This window comes from Podarcis liolepis, assembly GCF_965112155.1.
Source record: "Podarcis liolepis genome assembly, chromosome: 7".
NCBI classification, from domain to species: Eukaryota; Metazoa; Chordata; class Lepidosauria; order Squamata; family Lacertidae; genus Podarcis; species Podarcis liolepis.
Genome location: NC_139561.1, coordinates 86,258,059 through 86,276,808, shown reverse-complemented (window position 1 = coordinate 86,276,808; position 18,750 = coordinate 86,258,059). Strand labels below are relative to the sequence as shown.

At 48.2% G+C, this 18,750-nt stretch overlaps 2 protein-coding genes across 3 annotated transcripts in view; one reads left to right on the top strand and one right to left on the bottom strand.

The window, feature by feature from the left end:
- FKRP (fukutin related protein) overlaps nucleotides 1-18,750 on the top strand; it is a 215,480-nt gene that overhangs the window by 87,419 nt on the left and 109,311 nt on the right. The window lies entirely within an intron of this gene.
- On the bottom strand, nucleotides 1,206-18,688 carry AP2S1 (adaptor related protein complex 2 subunit sigma 1). Its single transcript, XM_083516063.1, has 5 exons — nucleotides 18,540-18,688; nucleotides 9,263-9,412; nucleotides 7,370-7,483; nucleotides 4,454-4,513; nucleotides 1,206-1,860 (listed from the first exon to the last, which is right to left on the bottom strand). The coding sequence occupies exons 1-5, from the start codon at nucleotides 18,540-18,542 to the stop codon at nucleotides 1,759-1,761; spliced, it is 429 nt and encodes a 142-aa protein (XP_083372189.1). The 5' UTR covers nucleotides 18,543-18,688; the 3' UTR covers nucleotides 1,206-1,758.

Below are 18,750 nucleotides of genomic sequence, written 5' to 3'. Positions count from 1 at the left end.
GACATGGAAATGAATCGCAGGGGCTTTAGCAACAAAGTAAAATGTAAGATTGGATTAACAACAGATAAATTAATAGGATATGAATTTGCTGAATTAATTTCTAAATGGGATACAAGAACGGGAGACGTGAGGAAGTCGGGAAAATAAGTTAATTGAAGATGAGAAATTAAGAAAGAGGGAATTTCTGTTTTTTGTTAATATATGTGTTCTTATCTCTTTTTTCTTCTTTTGATGTGTTCAATGTTTGTATTTTTGTATTGTATTGTTTTTTTGTGATTTTGTATTTTCTTTCTCTTGGTATATTTTCTTGAATGCTTTTCTATTGTGAAAACTTAATAAAATATTTATAAAAATAAATAAATAAATGAGAGAGGAGCCACACACACCCCCTTGATCACCTGGAAGTCAAAGGTGGGAGGTGAACACCACAAATAAATAAGTGTTCTGGATGCCCAAATAGTTTGTAAGGCTGAGGTACCCCCCCACCTCGCAACGCCTGTTCTCAGTGGCTGGCCGGATGCCCATGGAAAAACCCCCAAGCAGGATTTGAACACAAGAGCGCTCTGTCCTCCTGTGGTTCCCAGCAACTGGAAACCTGCCATTACTGTACGCGGCTTCTTATTAACCTACGAAGTGTATTTGGTGCCAAGGCTTCCAAGTGCCAGGTGAAACCATCCTAAGGCTCCAGGAACGCCCTCCACAATTCAAGAAGGACACTGACAAACTGGAACGTGTCCAGAGGAGGGCAACCAAAATGGTCAAAGGCTTGGAAATGATGCCTTATGAGGAACGGCTAAGGGAGCTGGGCATGTTTAGCCTGGAGAAGAGGAGGTTAAGGGGTGATATGATAGCCATGTTCAAATATATAAAAGGATGTCACATAGAGGAGGGAGAAAGGTTGTTTTCTGCTGCTCCAGAGAAGCGGACACGGAGCAATGGATCCAAACTACAAGAAAGAAGATTCCACCTAAACTTTAGGAAGAACTTCCTGACAGTAAGAGCTGTTCGACAGTGGAATTTGCAGCCAAGGAGTGTGGTGGAGTCTCCTACTTTGGAGGTCTTTAAGCAGAGGCTTGACAACCATATGTCAGGAGTGCTCTGATGGTGTTTCCTGCTTGGCAGGGGGTTGGACTCGATGGCCCTTGTGGTCTCTTCCAACTCTATGATTCTATGATTCCTATCAAACATACACGAGACTCTCTTGGTGGGGGTTTAAGTGTCCCATAGATGCTTTATTTAATCGGTACATCACTTTACTGGCATTACAAACACTCATCACGCACGCTCACACACACTTATGGTCCCTCTTCTACGGCAGACGCGGCACAACACGTTTTTTTCTTATGTGAATGGACGGGGAGGGGTGGGCAGCAGGCTGGTGACACGGAGGGCAGAGACAGAAGGTTGTGTTGGGATGGTAGCACAGGGAGGGTGGGGTGACGGCAGCTATCTCCACTTCCCCACTCCCACCCTTTTCCAGAAAAGCAACCCAGCCCCAACCCGCGGCCTCTCCGCCCCCTTCGCACGTTCGGCCCATGCAGGAGGAAGCGCGGCTAGGAATCCGAACTAGGAATGCCCATTCAAGATGTCCCCCTCGCTTCCCGCAAACCTCCAGCTACAGGTTAAGTGGCAAAAATTTGCTCCGGGCAAGTCACTGATTCAGGGGACGGGGGTGAAGAGAGATGAGCCCTGGAGGGGGGGGGGTTAGCGGCAGGATCTTGCCAGGGGGAGATCCGAGGCGATCTACTTCACTGCTCCTCATTCCAAGGATTGCAACATGAGGAGCTGCTTCAGGACCTTCGTCTGGCTGGTCTCTCGGATCTCGCCGGCTAGGAACATCTCGTCTACCACAGTGTAAACCTGCAGAGAAAATAAATGCGTTCCTCCTCTAAGAAAGGGGGCGCTGTGGGGGAATCCACTAGAAAGAATCCAAAGCAGTGTGTGTCTGGACTTCTGGGCCACCTTTCCAAAAGGGAGCAAAGGAAGTTTTTAATGTTTGATACAGTGGCACCTCGGGTTAAGAACTTGATTCGTTCCGGAGGTCCATTCTTAACCTGAAACTGTTCTTAACCTGAGGTACCACTTAAGCTAATGGGGCCTCCTGCTGCTGCTGCACCGCCAAAGCACAATTTCTGTTCTCATCCTGAAGCAAAGTTCTTAGCCCAAGGTACTACTTCTGGTAGTACTACTTCTGGTAACCCAAGGTACTATTTCTGGGTTAGCGGAGTCTGTAACCTGAAGGGTCTGTAACCCGAGGTACCACTGTATTCTTCTCTTTTTTATATACAGTGGTACCTTGGTAGTGAAACTGCTTTGCTCTCGAACAAATCGTTTCCCGAACACCATAAACCCGGAAGTGAGTGTCCTGGTTTGCGAACGTTTTTCAGGAGCCGAATGTCCGGTGCAGCTTCCAATAGAGTGCAGGAAGTTCCTGCCGCCAATCGGAAGCCACACCTGGGTTTTCAAACCCTTTCGGGAGTCGAACAGACTCCCGGAACGGATTAAATTTGAGAACCAAGGTAGCACTGTATGTTGTAAGCTGCCCAGGGTGGCTGGGGAAACCTAGCCAGATGTGCGGGGTATAAACAAGAACAATATTATTATTAAGGGGTACAAGGCACAGCCACCCTCTGGTAGCAGATGGCCCAAGTGAAGGACTCAACACTGCTCCGACCCCACCCACCGGGGAGGTACCAGCAAGGTCCAGGTTTTGCCCAGCTGGTTGTAGCTTCCTAAACGTCCGGACTGGGCCCCTCTTCATGCCTCCTGCTCCACAGCAAGGCCTTTCCTCCCCTTGGAAGCTCTTCCTTGCTCCACACTCCTTGTGGTGCATGAATTCTGGACCTCCATCTGGCAGGGAAATTTGGCCTTTTGCACGCTGGGTACGTCTCAATTCCCACCACTGTTGGATGTCTCACTCCTAGGCCTCACCCTTCCTTGACCCCTTCTCTGCTCCTCCTCTCAAGGTGCCAGAAGCGAGGCCAGGAACACAGAAGCTTCTTTCAGCGGCCGCTGAATCAGATGCAACTTCACAAAGTGCAGCCTTAGGCAGCTGTCTAACACCACCTTGTGGGCAGGGCTGGCACCAGCAGGTCACCCTGCCCCGTTCTTTGCTGGCGCTGTGCCCTGACTGTCTCAGAAACAGCATTTCCCTCAATTATTTATTTTACTTTTATAATAATAATAAAATGTTATTTATATCCTGCCCTCCCCAGCCAAAGCCGGGCTCAGAGCAGCTAACAACAATCAAAGTAACACAACATTCTAAAATCAATTCAGAATCAAATTAATGGCAACCATTGGGCTAGAGTGCTATGAGGATTACCAAAGGAGGGAGTCAGACTGTGCCTTGGCCAAAGGCCTGGTGGAACAGCTCTGTCTTGCAGGCCCTGCAGAAAGATGTCAAGTCCCACAGGGCCCTAGTCTCTTGTGGCAGAGCGTTCCACCAGATCGGGGCCACGGCCGAAAAAGCCCTGGCTCTGGTTGAGGCCAGCCTAACCTCCCTGTGGCCCGGGACCTCCAAGATATTTTTGTTTGAAGACTGTAAGGTCCTCCGTGGGACATACCAGGAGAGGCGGTCCCGTAGGTATGAGGGTCCTAGGCTGTAGAGGGCTTTAAAGGTTAAAACCAGTACTTTGAACCTGATCCTGTACTCCACCGGGAGCCAGTGCAGCTGGTATAGCAGCTTTAATTTAATTTAATTTAATTAAAAAGACTATGAACACATGACCCATGTAGGTGCACAGACTTAACCAAGCACAACACCCCTTTTCTTTAAGGATGGCAAGAGTGTGTACCAAACCGGCAGTCTTCCCTTTTTATTTCAGTGGCCCTTTTCAGTCAATTCCAATCTTATGGTTAGTTTTTCATTGAATTTACTGTATTTTTCGCCCTATAGGACACACTTTTTCCCCTCCAAGAATGAAGGGGAAATGTGTGTGTGTCCTATGGGGCAAATGCAGGCTTTCACTGAAGCCTGGAGAGCGAGAGGGGTCGGTGCCCACCGACCCCTCTCGCTCTCCAGGCTTTAGGAAGCTATCCGCAAGCCTTGGGAGCCCGCGGGAGTTCCAGCCGGGCTCCCACGGCTTGCGGAGAGCTGCCTGCATCCCGAAGCCTGGGGCGCGCTGAGCAGTCATGCCCAGGCTTCGGGTAGCCCTGCGCAAGCCGTGGAAGGGCTCCCACGGCTTGCGGAGAGCAGCCTGTTCTGGGGGGGAAATAATTCCCCCCTTTATTCCCCCCCAAAAAAACTAGGTGCCCCCTATGGGCCGGTGCGCCTTATGGGGCGAAAAAAACCTCTTAAGCTCACTGTGCAGTGCCTGTAATCATGCGGCATATGGATTGTCAGGCTAAATAAAATAAACGAGAGCCCCAAGGTTTTTTTTATCCACAAGCGTGGTTTGTTTTCCTTCCTCGTTCTGCCTTATTGGAAAAGGGTCAGGGAACAAAAACCCACCTTGTAGAAGTTGAAGACGAGGTCGAGCTCACAGACGTTGTGGAAATATTCATTCAGCACCTGGGAAGAGAAGAGGAGGAAGGTAGTCATGATTCTGGGGGGCCACAGCCATGCGCAAGGAAGGTGCCTAATATTTGCAAGGCCAGTCGTAGCTCAGGGGTGGAGTGCTAATTTTGCACAGTTCCGGCATGTCCAGTGAAAAGGATCAGGAAAAGACCCTTATCTCTGCCACTTTGAATAGACAATACAGTGGTACCTCGGGTTAAGTACTTAATTCGTTCTGTAGGTTCGTTCTTAACCTGAAACTGTTCTTAACCTGAAGCACCACTTTAGCTAATGGGGCCTCCTGCTACCGCCGCGCTGCCGGAGCACGATTTCTGTTCTCATCCTGAAGCAAAGTTCTTAACCCGAGGTACTATTTCTGTGTTAGAGGAGTCTGTAACCTTAAGCGTCTGTAACCCAAGGTACCACTGTATTTGGTTGGAAGCCACCCAGAGTAGCTGGGGAAACCCAGCCAGGTGGGCAGTGTATTAATGATGATGATGATGATGTCACTATTCCAACTTTCTCCTTCAGCTGCATGTGCTTTCCAAGGGGGCAGGCAGGAAGGGAACTGCCCTTATCATCTCAGGATGAAGGAGGCAGCTAGGGGTGGGGCAACTTCCTGTCACCATCTAGCAAACAGATGCAGTTGTCTTGAGAGGGTCTTCTCAACTCATCTTAAAAGAGTGCAATGGGGAGACACAGGGGCCCTCCGTGGTACCCAGAAAATGGGATGCTTTGGGAGGTGTTGGCTAAGCTAAGGCCTGCTTCCCCAAAAGACGATGGAGGAACTCCTTAAACTGCCCCTTGGCTCCGTTCCCTCAGACTGCAGGTACGCGCATGTCCTGGGGAAATGGCATTGCAGGAGATCTCCCCGTGGTGGGGTTGCGGGGGAATATATGTATCCATAACAGTAATATATTAAGGAGATAGCCTGTCTAGGAGAAGAGTTCCTGGCCTCACACTGCGCAGGGAGATTGGGGCAATTTTTTATTTTTTATTTTAATGTAAGGAAGCAAACAACTAAAGTTTCTGACATGTTTTATATGGAGAAACAAACCCATCAAAGGTTGAGTTTAAGTAAGTATAAACCAGCGGCAGTAAAGGGCCCAGTTTCACACATGGTGATGCTATCACAATAGCAGAATTTTGGGTATATTGATCTGATTGTTTTATATAAACAAAGGATTATGTCTCTTCAGTTCTGTCTCAATCAAATCTTCCATGATTGTAACTGGATCCCTCCCTTTATTGTTTCATGTTTCTCTTTTAAAATTTAAGGTAGCTCTTGTATTTTCAACGACAGTGGTTCCCTTGGTTCTCAAACGCCTTGGTACTCAAAGAACTTGGAACCCAAACACTGCAAACCTGGAAGTAAGTGTTCCGGTTCGCAAACATTTTTCGGAAGCCAAACGTGCTCCATTTTGAGTGTTACGCTTCCGATTTGAGTGCCACACTTCCGCTTTGAGTGAGTGTTACGCTGATGTCTGTCTGTTTTAGCTATTTATTTTGCGTTTTTGTGGCTCTTCTTTTCGTTTTTGTGACTGTGTGGAACCAAGTTCAGCTACTGATTGATTGTGTGACTGCAGCACATTGATTATTGCTTTCATTTTATGGATCAATGGTCTCATTAGATAGTAAAATCCATGTTAAATTGCTGTTTTAGGGGTTGTTTTTAAAAGTCTGGAACAGATTAATCCATTTTGCATTACTTTCTTTTTTCCCCCCATAAATTTTTATTCATATTTGCACATATATACAGGAAAAACATAAACAAAAAATCCACCACATACCTTATACAAATTATATCCACTTCACAAATCATAAATAAAATATATAACTGAGTTAGTCTCAACTGAGCCTTGGACTTCCCTCCACTCCTTTGGTAAGTATCGAATAAATTATATAGTCGCGTACTTTTTAACTCTTTCACATAGGCCTTTCCCGCTGTTAGAGTTATTTCAACCATTTTGCATTACTTTCTATGGGAAAACACACCTTGGTTTTGGAACGCTTTGGTTTTGGAACGGACTTCTGGAACGATTACGTTTGAGAACCAAGGTTCCGCTGTACAGGTCCCATAATTCTTTGGGGGGGGAAGCTGTGGCTGTTTAGAGTGGAATCATAGTGCTTTAATATTTGTGGTGCAAACGTAGCCAGAGAGACTGTCCTGAGCAGAGCCCCTGACAGATGACACCCAAGGGAATGTGGCCCCTGATGAAAGCATAAATTCCCGTCTCCGATCAGAGTACAGAATGGGTGTCTCCTGCACAGAATCAAAAAAGTTTGAGAACCAAGGTATAGTGGTACCTCTGGTTGCGAACGGGATCCATTCCAGAGGCCTGTTCGCAACATGAAAGGAACACAACCCGCAGCGGCGCGTCTGCGCACATGCGGGTTGCGATTCACCGCTTCTGTGCATGCGTGTGATGTCATTTTGTGCGTCTGCGCATGCATGTGATGTCATTTTGCACGTCTGTGCATGCACGAGCAGCGAAACCTGGAAGTAACCCTTTCTGGTACTTCTGGGTCGCTGCGGGACGCAACCTGAAAAAACGTAACATGAAGCAAACGTAACATGTGGTATGACTGTAATCTGTTTCCGTATTCCTAATTGTGTGGGGTTTAAAAAGTAAAATAAAAAAGTTTCTTACTCAAGAAGGTATGGAGGAAAAGGCATAGGAGCACTTGATCACACAATCCTCCACCCGGGGTCTAAAGTGGTACCGTTCAGAAATAATTTACCACCTCATCTGCACAGGGGCGCCACTTATCAAATGCATACTGTACATATTCATACACATGCCTGGGTGTGAAAGCACACATGCGTGGGCATTCTTAGGGCACAAACTTAACCCTGCAGGCACTACTCACCTCCACAAAGTTGTGAATGGCTTCTAGGTAGGCGAGGTTGTTGTCGTTCACATCCACACAAATGCAGAAATAAAGCCCTGCGTAGCGCCTGTAGATAATTTTGAAGTTGCGGAACTGGGGGGGGGGCAGGGGGAGAGAGAGAAAAGGTGGTGAAAATAGCGATCACTGGATAGAAGCACAAGATGGTGTCTACTGCAGGTTAGGGTAGGACTGTGGAGGCTGGAAAGGGGAAAGGCTCCTATTGCTATCCACCTATAATTGAAGGACTATACAAAAATGACCTCAATATGCAGAGGTTCTAACCTTTAGCTGGGATTCCCGCATTGCAGAGGGCCGGACCAGAGCCTTTGGGCTTCCTTTCAACTCTACAGTTCTATGATTCTATGGTTCTATGACCCATTAAAAAGGTCTTTATTCTCGCTTGCTGTGCAACTGCAGGTGCCAATACAAGTACAGTAGAACCTTGGTTTCGAGCATCTTGGAAGCTGAACAATTCAGAACCCGAACACCAAAAGCCCAGAAGTAATTGCTTCCGTTTTCGAACGTGCCTCGGAAGTCAAACGGCTTCCGAGGCGTGTCTCTCAATTTTTTTCCAATGGATTTTGCCAACCGCCCATTGATCCTCGGGTTTTCGAACGTTTCGGAAGTCAAACGGTTTTCCGGAATGGATTACGTTCAGAAACCGAGGTTCCATTGTAACAGAGTTTGGCATTCAGAGAATATGCACTTCTAAGATTACTTTAGATTGTAATCCTGGTGGTTTTTTAACTGCTCCGAGAGCCTTTTTAGCCAAAGAGCAGGATAAAAAATACTTCCAATAAGTAAATAGCAGTGTGTTCTTCCCCTTGTCCTTCAAATTCCTAACTGGCATAAATACAGATAGATACAGTGGTACCTCTGGTTAAGAACTTAATTTGTTCTAGAGGTCCGTTCTTAACCTGAAACTGTTCTTAACCTGAAGCACCACTTTAGCTAATGGGGCCTCCTGCTGCCGCCGTGCCGCCAGAGCACGATTTTCTGTTCTCATCCTGAAGCAAAGTTCTTAACCCGAGGTAATATTTCTGGTTACAGATAGGTAGCCGTGTTGGTCTGCCATAGTCAAAATAAAAAAATTCCTTCCAGTAGCACCTTAAAGACCAACTAAGTTAGTTCTTGGTATGAGCTTTCGTGTGCATGCACACTTCTTCAGATACTTCTTCAGGTATCTGAAGAAGTGTGCATGCACACGAAAGCTCATACCAAGAACTAACTTAGTTGGTCTTTAAGGTGCTACTGGAAGGAATTTTTTTATTTTTAATATTTCTGGGTTAGCAGAGTATGTAACCTGAAGCGTCTGTAACCTGAAGCGTATGTAACCCAAGGTACCACTGTAGAGGCTTTTGCTGGTGTTTTATGCTGTAGTGGAAGCTGCCTCCAGGACTTTGTGACACCTGGCAAAACACATGGTAGAGTGGTACCTCTGGTTGCGAACGGGATCCGTTCCGGAGCCCTGTTTGCAGCCTGAAAAGAACGCAACCCGCATCTGCGCACGCACAGGTCGCAATTCGCCGCTTCTGCGCATGACGTCATTTTGTGTGTCTGTGCACGCGCGAGTGGCAAAACCCAGAAGGAACCCGTTCCATTACTTCCGGGTCGCCGCGGGATGCAACCTGAAAACGCGCAACCTGGAGCAAATGTAACATGAGGTATGACTGTACTCAGGAACACAGAGATCAGGCAAGAGGGTGCTCACACAGCAAAGGATGGCGGGTAACCCAAGCCATGTTACAGCTAAAGGTCCTAAGAGACTCTCTGCCCTTCAATCCCCTCCGCCGAAGCCAGTTCGGCCTGCGGAAGGCAAAAGCACGACAGCTTCCTACGCAAAGGAAAGCTGCAAGCAAACAGAAGCATTACCTCGACAAAGTTGGTGTGCTTTGCATCCCGCACAGTCACAACAGCATGAACCTCCTCAATGAGCTTCTGCTTCTCGTCATCGTCAAACTGCATGTACCACTTGGCCAGACGCGTTTTGCCAGCACGGTTCTGGATCAGAATAAAGCGAATCTGTAGAAGGGGGAAGAAAGCAGCGTCAAAGATACCTGGGATTTAATAAGCACTCTCCAGACTACTGGGACGCGGGTGGCGCTGTGGGTTAAACCACAGAGCCTAGGGCTTGCCGATCAGAAGGTCAGTGGTTTGAATCCCTGCGATGGGGTGAGCTCCCGTTGCTCGGTCCCTGCTCCTGCCAACCTAGCAGTTTGAAAGCACGTCAAAGTGCAAGTAGATAAATAGGTACCACTCCAGCCGGAAGGTAAACAGTGTTTCTGTGTGCTGCTCTGGTTCGCCAGATGACCAGGAAGCTGTATGCCGGCTCCCTTGGCCAATAAAGAGAGATGAGTGCCGCAACCCCAGAGTCGGCCACGACTGGACCTAATGGTCAGGGGTCCCTTTACGTTTACCTTCAGACTACTGATACCCAGGACATGCTTATTAAAAAACAAATTACAGCTTAGAATAACCTTTGCTCTTGGGTATTTGTTTGTAAAGTGTGCAGGGGTAGAGAATTGCCTATGGTCACTGTCGGAGTATCCGTTCTTATCAGGACACAAGCAATGTTCGAAATTCCCCAGGCGCCAGGTGCGTTTTGCAACTGGCACAGGTTCAATCGCGACCATGTGGAGATCTCTGAATTCCAGGCTGGCAAATAATCTCCGATCTCTCAGGCCCTACTCTGACATTCTAACCACTGCACCAGACTGTCTTCCTAGAGTACTTCTGCTATGGGGCAGCTATATAAATTAAATAAGTAAAGAAATATGGGGAAAGCAAAATATCACTTAGAGAAGGCTCTGAAATATTTTCCTGGAAGCTTGAATTTGTTTTATTCTTTTAATGTGTTGCAAACCGCTTTGAGGTTTTTTTCTTTAAAATATAAAGCGGTATAGAAATGAAATGAGGAACAACAACACAAAAATTACATTGCCAAAGAAAGGCGCCGAGACATTTCGCAGCAACCGTAACCTAGCTTTAAGGTGCCATTTGGCAATTAGCTTATTTATCTGAGTTTCTAACACTGGACATAAGCCAAGAGCTGCCGCTCACTCAGAGATAAAGGCCTGCCTACCTTGGGAACAAGCCTCTGCACCGTGTGAATGGCTGGGCCAAGCGTAACTAATGGACACACACATTGTGGCTTCACCCCCCCCAAAGGCTGAGTGGAAAGGAGCAAGGACAGAGCAGGCACTCACACAAAGAAGCAACAGGCCTCCTCCTCAAGGCATGGGATGCCTTGGGACAGTTGTTATTCATTTCCCACAATGTGGGAAAATGGTCAAAGACCTGGAAACGATGCCTTATGAGGAACGGCTAAGGGAGCTGAGCATGTTTAGCCTGGAGAAGCGGAGGTTAAGGGGTGATATGATAGCCATGTTCAAATATATAAAAGGATGTCACATAGAGGAGGGAGAAAGGTTGTTTTCTGCTGCTCCAGAGAAGCGGACACGGAGCAATGGATCCAAACTACAAGAAAGAAGATTCCACCTAAACATTAGGAAGAACTTCCTGACAGTAAGAGCTGTTCGACAGTGGAATTTGCTGCCAAGGAGTGTGGTGGAGTCTCCTCCTTTGGAGGTCTTTAAGCAGAGGCTTGACAACCATATGTCAGGAGTGCTCTGATGGTGTTTCCTGCTTGGCAGGGGGTTGGACTCGATGGCCCTTGTGGTCTCTTCCAACTCTACGATTCTATTACAGAGCCTCCCAAGAATTACAGCTTATAGTTTAACGCTCACTTTAAGCTCCGCAGGCTTTATGCCCAAGCAAGCCTGTACAGCAGTGGTGTCCAAGCTTTTTTCAAAGAGGGCCAGATTTGATGAAATGAAGGGCCGTGAGGGTAGGCCAAAGGGCCAACCAAGGTTTTTGACCTTTTTTTTAGGATTGAAGTTATCAAAGTTTTTTTAGGATTTCCCCCCCCAAGAAATAAACTGACACAGGGGGCCGGATTAAACCAACCGGATTAGGCCTCCGAAACGCCTTCACATTCCCATTGAATGATCCCCTTCCTTTTGGGGGGGGACATTGTGTTGTCCTATTACTCGGAGGCTTGCAAAGATGCAAATCAGAGACCACACCTGAGATCACCCATTTTCCAAATTAGCCTGAGGGCCAGTCTAAGGGATAACAATCACACAGCCATGCAGATTTTAACTTTTTGTAAAATGCAAACATTCACAGGGGTTCCGAGTCTTCCTCCCAACATGGGGGCGGTTTGATGCTGAAACTCAGCCTTTGCCAACCTGGTGCCCTTTGGACGCACTACAACACCCCTCACATTTTGGCTAAGGCTGGTGAGAGGGAAACTGGACTGTTGAAGGCTCTCCTGACCAGAACAGTGGCGTAGCGTGGGTTGTCAGCACCCGGGGCAAGGCAAGTAATTTGCGCCCCCTAACCTCACACCTGGCACCCCCTAACCGCAGCGCACACCTGGCACCCCGCCCTCCACAGTGGGCGGCGACCCAGCGGCTCGGCTCGGATTCGCACAGCCAGCACTGCAGTGAGAGAGACTGAGTGAGCCAGGTAGGGGCAGAGAGCTGCGAGTGTGAGCGCCCCCCCCAGATGTTGCGCCCTGTTTCCTGCTTGGCAGGGGGTTGGACTCGATGGCCCTTGTGGTCCCTTCCAACTCTATGATTCTATGCCCCCCCCCTGCACCTCCCACGCTACGCCACTGGTTCCTGCCTCTCTTGCCAGATCTCCCAGCTGCTTCCTTCCGCTTTCCTCCCCCGACTTCCTTTCGCTGTGTTGTGCATGGATTGTGCTTGAGGGTGTCCCTAAAGAACAGAGCAGCTATTTCTGGTCAGCCTCCATCCATGCATTCTGGGCATGTTTAGCCTGGAGAAGAGGAGGTTAAGGGGTGATATGATAGCCATGTTCAAATATATAAAAGGATGTCACATAGAGGAGGGAGAAAGGTTGTTTTCTGCTGCTCCAGAGAAGCGGACACGGAGCAATGGATCCAAACTACAAGAAAGGAGATTCCACCTAAACATTAGGAAGAACTTCCTGACAGTAAGAGCTGTTTGACAGTGGAATTTGCTGCCAAGGAGTGTGGTGGAGTCTCCTCCTTTGGAGGTCTTTAAGCAGAGGCTTGACAACCATATGTCAGGAGTGCTCTGATGGTGTTTCCTGCTTGGCAGGGGGTTGGACTCGATGGCCCTTGTAGTCTCTTCCAACTCTATGATTCTATGCCTCTTCATGCCTAGTGTGCTCAGGAGATAGGAAAGGGACCCACCCTGTATCGAGAAAGCCAGCCCAGCAGAATCAGCAAAGACAAACAAGGGATGGCTGGCTATCTGTTCCAGCATCGCATGATGTTGCTTTTTCAAAAAAATAAAAATAAAAAGAGGCTGAACAAGCATCCACGCCAGGAGTAGGCAACCTGGGGCTTGGGAATTCATTCATTCCCCCCCCCCCCAAAATATAGTCTGGCCCCCCACAAGGTCTGAGGGACAGTGGAGTGGTCCCCTGCTGGGAAAGTTTGCTGACCCCTGCAGAAGTGATTCCTACATCTAAAGAAGCCCAATAAGGCTGTGGTTTGTAGCCAGTGCAAGTTCTACTCAGAGTAGACCCGCTGGAATGCATGGTGGTAATAATAATAACAACAATTATTATTATTATTATTATTATTATTATTATTATTATTATTATTATTATTATTTTATTTTATGTATACCCCGCCCTTCCCGGTTCAAACAGGCTCTTGCACATGGGTAGGCAAACTAAGGCCCGGGGACCGGATCTGGGCCAACTGCCTTCTCAATCCGGCCCGCAGACGGTCCGGGAATCAGCGTGTTTTTACAAGAGTAGAATGTGTCTTTTTATTTAAAATGCATCTCTGGGTTATTTGTGGGGCATGAGAATTCCTTCATTATTATTTTTCAAAATATAGTCCGGCCCCCCACATGGTCGGAGGGACGGTGGACCGGCCCACGGCTGAAAAAGGCTGCTGACCCCTGACCCACACCATCCACTTTCCTCATCACAGAGGCGGCACGACAGCGGTGGCACACCTCCCGAGAGATCTGGTCCAAAGTATGACAGCGCTGTCCTAATGCAGCCTACAGGATATACAGAGCCCTGTCACCTCCCAAAGGATACTGCCTGGGCATAAAAGCTTTCAGGGAATGAGCAAGCTACAGGGAAACACAGGGCACTGCAAGTCTGGCGCTACAAGAATCTTTGTGCTCCAGCCCAAAGTGCAGGCACGCATGGGTCACACTCTCCTGAGCTTCTGTCTCCCACAGCATGGGTCACTTCTGACACCATGTGGCATCCTGCGATCTCCACCAGGGGCCAATGTGGTCCATCAAGGCGCTGGGAGGGACGCGGGTGGCGCTGTGGGTTAAACCACAGAGCCTAGGACTAGCCAATCGGAAGGTCGGCGGTTCGAATCCCCGCCATGGGATGAGCTCCCGTTGCTCAGTCCCTGCTCCTGCCAACCTAGCAGTTCGAAAGCATGTCAAAGTGCAAGTAGATAAATAGGTACTGGTCCAGCAGGAAGGCAAATGGCGTTTCCGTGCACTGCTCTGGTTCACCAGAAGCGGCTTAGTCACGCTGGCCACATGACCCAGAAGCTGTACGCCGGCTCCCTCGGCCAGTAAAGCGAGATGAGCGCCGCAACCCCAGAGTCGGTCACGACTGTACCTAATGGTCAGGGGTCCCTTTACCTTAAAAGGTATAGGACCCCTGGATGGTTAAGTCCAGTCAAAGGTGACTATGGGATTGCGGTGCTCATCTCACATTCAGGATGAGGGAGCTGGCATTTGTCCGCAGACAGCTTTCCGGGTCATGTAGCCAGCAGGACTAAACCGCTTCTGGCGCAAAGGAACACCGTGATGGAAACCAGAGCGCACGGAGATGCAGTTAATGTTCCCGCCGCAGCAGTACCTACTTATCTACTTGTACTGGTGTGCTTTCGAACTGCTAGGTTGGCAGAAGCTGGGACAGAGCAACAGGAGCTCACTCCGTCGCAGGGATTCGAACCTCTGACCTTCTGACTGGCAAGTCCAAGAGGCTCAGTGGTTTAGATCACAGTGCCACCCGCGTCCTGGCTGTAACATCCCCTTGCACTGTGAAACACCATGCCTGAATTGAAGCTTCCGCTCCTTCGATATGCAGACGTCAGCGATTATTCTGTAAGCAGAAACACCCATGGAAAAGACTCTGCTTGGCTGCTTGCGTTTCTTTGCATTAAAAAAAAATAAAATGCAGACACCCAAATTAACAGATAGTGCCCCTTGTTATCCAACGAGCTTGTGTAGCGGATACACGTTTCCACGGAAAAGCCACAAGGGAAATGAGAGTTGCACAACTAACAGACAGATCCTTCCCTTTAGAATTTCTCCTCCCGCAAGAATTGACTAGAGAGGAAATGCCACAGATCCGCAAGCATATGAACATGTTATCTCTCCCCAGAATTCTCAAGGACAGATGCTTGCAAAGAATACTGTGTTCAGGCCCGAGCATAGGCTTTTTAAAAAATAAATAAATTATAAAATCAGATCTTAATGCACATATTTATGAGTGATATTCAAGATCTGAACCAGAAAAAAGCAGGCTATGATTTGCATGTTATTCTAGTATCAAGAAACCAAAAAGAAATCTACTTTGAAGCTACACCACAAGCTATTAAGAAATGTAAAGATTCCAGGTAACTCAAGCAAGCAAGCCAAGCCACAGAAAGAGGCCAGTCCCCTCCCCACTCTAATGAAGTGGACCACTTCCAAAAAGGATTTTCACAATATCCAGCTCGAATAACTTGACAAGGAACTCTTTATGTGAACACAAGTTGTAACAAACTCTAATGAACTCAAGAATCGCTGTGTGTTTGCAATATTTAGTTAATAAATCACAACCACTCTTTTCACAAATCAAAAGGTTTGGATGGCTTGTATCAGGCAGCACAACTTACTTTTTCTAAAAGGTTTGTTTTTATTTTAAGTGCAGGTGGGAAGCAAAATAACAGAATGCCTTTTCTAAAATGGTTTTCGCCAAGATAAAACAAGTATATTTTTGCCTGCAGAAATATCATCTTATTCATAGGCAAATGTAGAACAGTTTAATCCTCTTACAACTATGATTCCTTGATTTATGTGATCGACCAACCACAAAAGAACAGACTCGCTCTGGAGACTGTGAAGTCTCCTTTCAGGGAGGTTTTAAAGCAGGGAGGTTTTAAAGCATGGCCATCTGCCATGGATGCTTTAGTTGAGGTTCCTCAAAATGCAGAGGGTTGGACCCCTCCAACTCTAAAACTCTATGATTCTATTAAAGGCACACCATAATACTGAACCCACTGTGTCTGCAATGCACTACACCAGGGGTCAGCCTGGTTTGAATCCCTGCGACGGAGTGAGCTCCTGTTGATCTGTCCCAGCTTCTGCCAACCTAGCAGTTCAAAAGCACACCAGTACAAGTAGATAAATAGGTACTGCTGTGGCGGGAAGGTAAACATCCTTCTACTCATGTAAAAACACCAGGCAGGCCCCACAAATAACCCAGAGATGCATTTTAAATAAAAGGACACATTCTACTCATGTAAAAACACGCTGATTCCCGGCCAGATTGAGAAGGCGATTGGGCCGGATCTGGCCCCTGGGCCTTAGTTTGCCAACCCATGCACCACACTCAAGTCACTGGATTACAAACCATAATATGTTGCAGTGGAAATATTGGCACTTCTGGATAATTCCACTTGCTGGGTTTCCTAGAGAGCACTTGGTGATCAGGGGAAAAGGGAATAGGAAGGAGAAAAGATGCAACTTCCATGAGCATGGACTGCTCTCTGCCCTGAACAACAACAACAACCTCCTCAGCATGTGCCAGTCAAATGGGGCACTACCACCATCTCCTGTAGGCATCTTCTAGCTACAGTGGTGCCCCGCAAGACGAATGCCTCGCAAGATGTTAAACTCGCTAGACGAAAGAGTTTTCCGTTTTGGAGGTGCTTCGCAAAACGAATTTCCTATGGGCTTGCTTCGCAAGACGACAATGTCTTGCGAGTTCCTGCTGGTTTTTTTTCCTCCCCCCCCCTTTTTCTAAGCCGCTTATCAGCTGATCCGATCAGCAGATAAGCCGCTAAAAGCCGCTAATAGCGCTAATCCTTCAATGGGCTTGCTTCGCAAGACGAAAAAACCGCTAGACGAAGAAAATCACAGAACGGATTCTTTTCGTCTTGCGAGGCACCACTGTACTTTCCAACTATGGGCAGTACTTGCACATCCTTCCTCCCAACAGAAAATCCCACTAAGTCCATGCACGCTCTCCAAGTTGCGCATCAAGAGGAGGATTCCGGTTGATTGTTATTTATTTTGCAAATTTATAAACTGCTTTGCAGCCCCCAAGGCAAAAGTAAAGCACATGTTCTAGAAACAATGAAAACAATATAAATGATACAGAACGATAAAGCCAGAGATGTACAGTTAATATTTTATAAATGCCTGGATCAAGCGCAGGGAAAGCCTACTTAAAGCTTTACTGTTATCCCACCAAATCCTTGCTTCTGACAGTGAAGGCAGCGCATAGCCCTTATGACTAGCAACCATTCAAAGGCTTCTCCTCCACAAATACTCTCTCTCCCCAACCCACATACCCCTTGCACACTTTGGGCAAAAGATCATAGAAAGCTGCCTTATACCAAGTCAGAAGAACCTGTGCGCTGTCTTGCTCATGTACTGCCCACTCCAGCCTTTGCTCCACCTTTGGTCCCCAGATGCTGTTGGACTACAACTCCCATCTTCCCTAACCATGGCACCCTATCAGTGGATGATGGGAGTTGCAATCCAACGACGAGGACAACGGCCTGGCAAAATAAAAATAAAAACCCTTCCAGTAGCACCTTAGAGACCAACTAAGTTTGTTATTGGTACAGTGGTGCCTCGCAAGACGAAAAGAATCCGTTCTGTGATTCTCTTCGTCTAGCGGTTTTTTCGTCTTGCAAAGCAAGCCCATTGACGGATTAGCGCTATTAGCGGCTTTTAGCGGCTTTTAGTGGCTTATCGGATCAGCTGATAAGCGGCTTAGCGGCTTAGAAAAAGGGGGGGAAGGAAAAAACCCCGCAGGAACTCGCAAGACATTTCTGTCTTGCGAAGCAAGCCCATAGGAGATTCGTTTTGCGAAGCACCTCCAAAACGGAAAACGCTTTCGTCTAGCGAGTTTTCCGTCTTGCGAGGCATTCGTCTTGCGGGGCACCACTGTATGAGCTTTCGTGTGCATCTGAAGAAGTGCGCATGCACCCAAAAGCTCATACCAATAACAAACTTAGTTGGTCTCTAAGGAAGGTCTGCTACTGGAAGGATTTTGCTACTGGAAGGATTTTTTTATTATTATTTTGTTTCGACTACGGCAGACCAACACGGCTACCTACCTGTAATGGCCTGGCAGTAGTCCTCTGGGATTTCAGGCAAGGAGCCTCTCCCAGCCCTACCTGGTATTGAACCGGCGACCTTCTGCTTGCAAGGCAGGTGCTCTAACCACTGAGCTATGGCAAGGTTGGCGCGGCACGCCAGGTGATTTAAAGCTCTGGACGCGGGTGGCACTGTGGGTTAAACCACTGAGCCTAGGACTTGCCGATCAGGTCGGTGGTTCGAATCCCCGCGACGGGGTGAGCTCCCGTTGCTGGGTCCCTGCTCCTGCCAACCTAGCAGTTCGAAAGCACTTCAAAGTTCAAGTAGATAAATAGGTACCGCTCTGGCGGGAAGGTAAATGGCGTTTCCGTGCGCTGCTCTGGTTCGCCAGAAGCGGCTTAGTCATGCTGGCCACATGAGCCAGAAGCTGGGCGCCGGCTCCCTCGGCCAATAAAGCGAGATGAGTGCCGCAACCCCAGAGTCGGCCACGACTGGACCTAATGGTCAGGGGTCCCTTTACCTTTACCCTTTATGCCAGTGGCCTTAGCAAGGCCGGCTTCAGGATGCGGCCACGTTAGGGATTTAACAGCGCTGACTTGAAGCATTGCAGCAAATGCTAACACTGAAAACTGGCATAATTGGAATTATCATTATTTCTCCCACCAGCAACCCCTTTCCCTCCCCACACCCAACACCCTGGACCCCTGGATTTGGGGGCCCCCATTGTTGACCCTGCCTCCCCTCCCCCTCCGGCTGAGCCCCATATTTCAAGCCCTTCCCCACCCCATTCTTACCATGGCGATCCCCTGCCCTAAATCCTCTTTCCACGCAGAGCTCGGGGCAGCTGCTCCGACACCCCTCCCCGGACCCTCCCTTCCCACCGGATATCCGGTGAGGCGCGCGCCCCGGCCCCCCTCGGGCAGTCGGGAGTTGTAGTCTTAAGAACGGCTGCAGGAGGAGGAGGAGGAGGAGGAACGACATCGAGAAGGCTAAAACCCGCCCCGC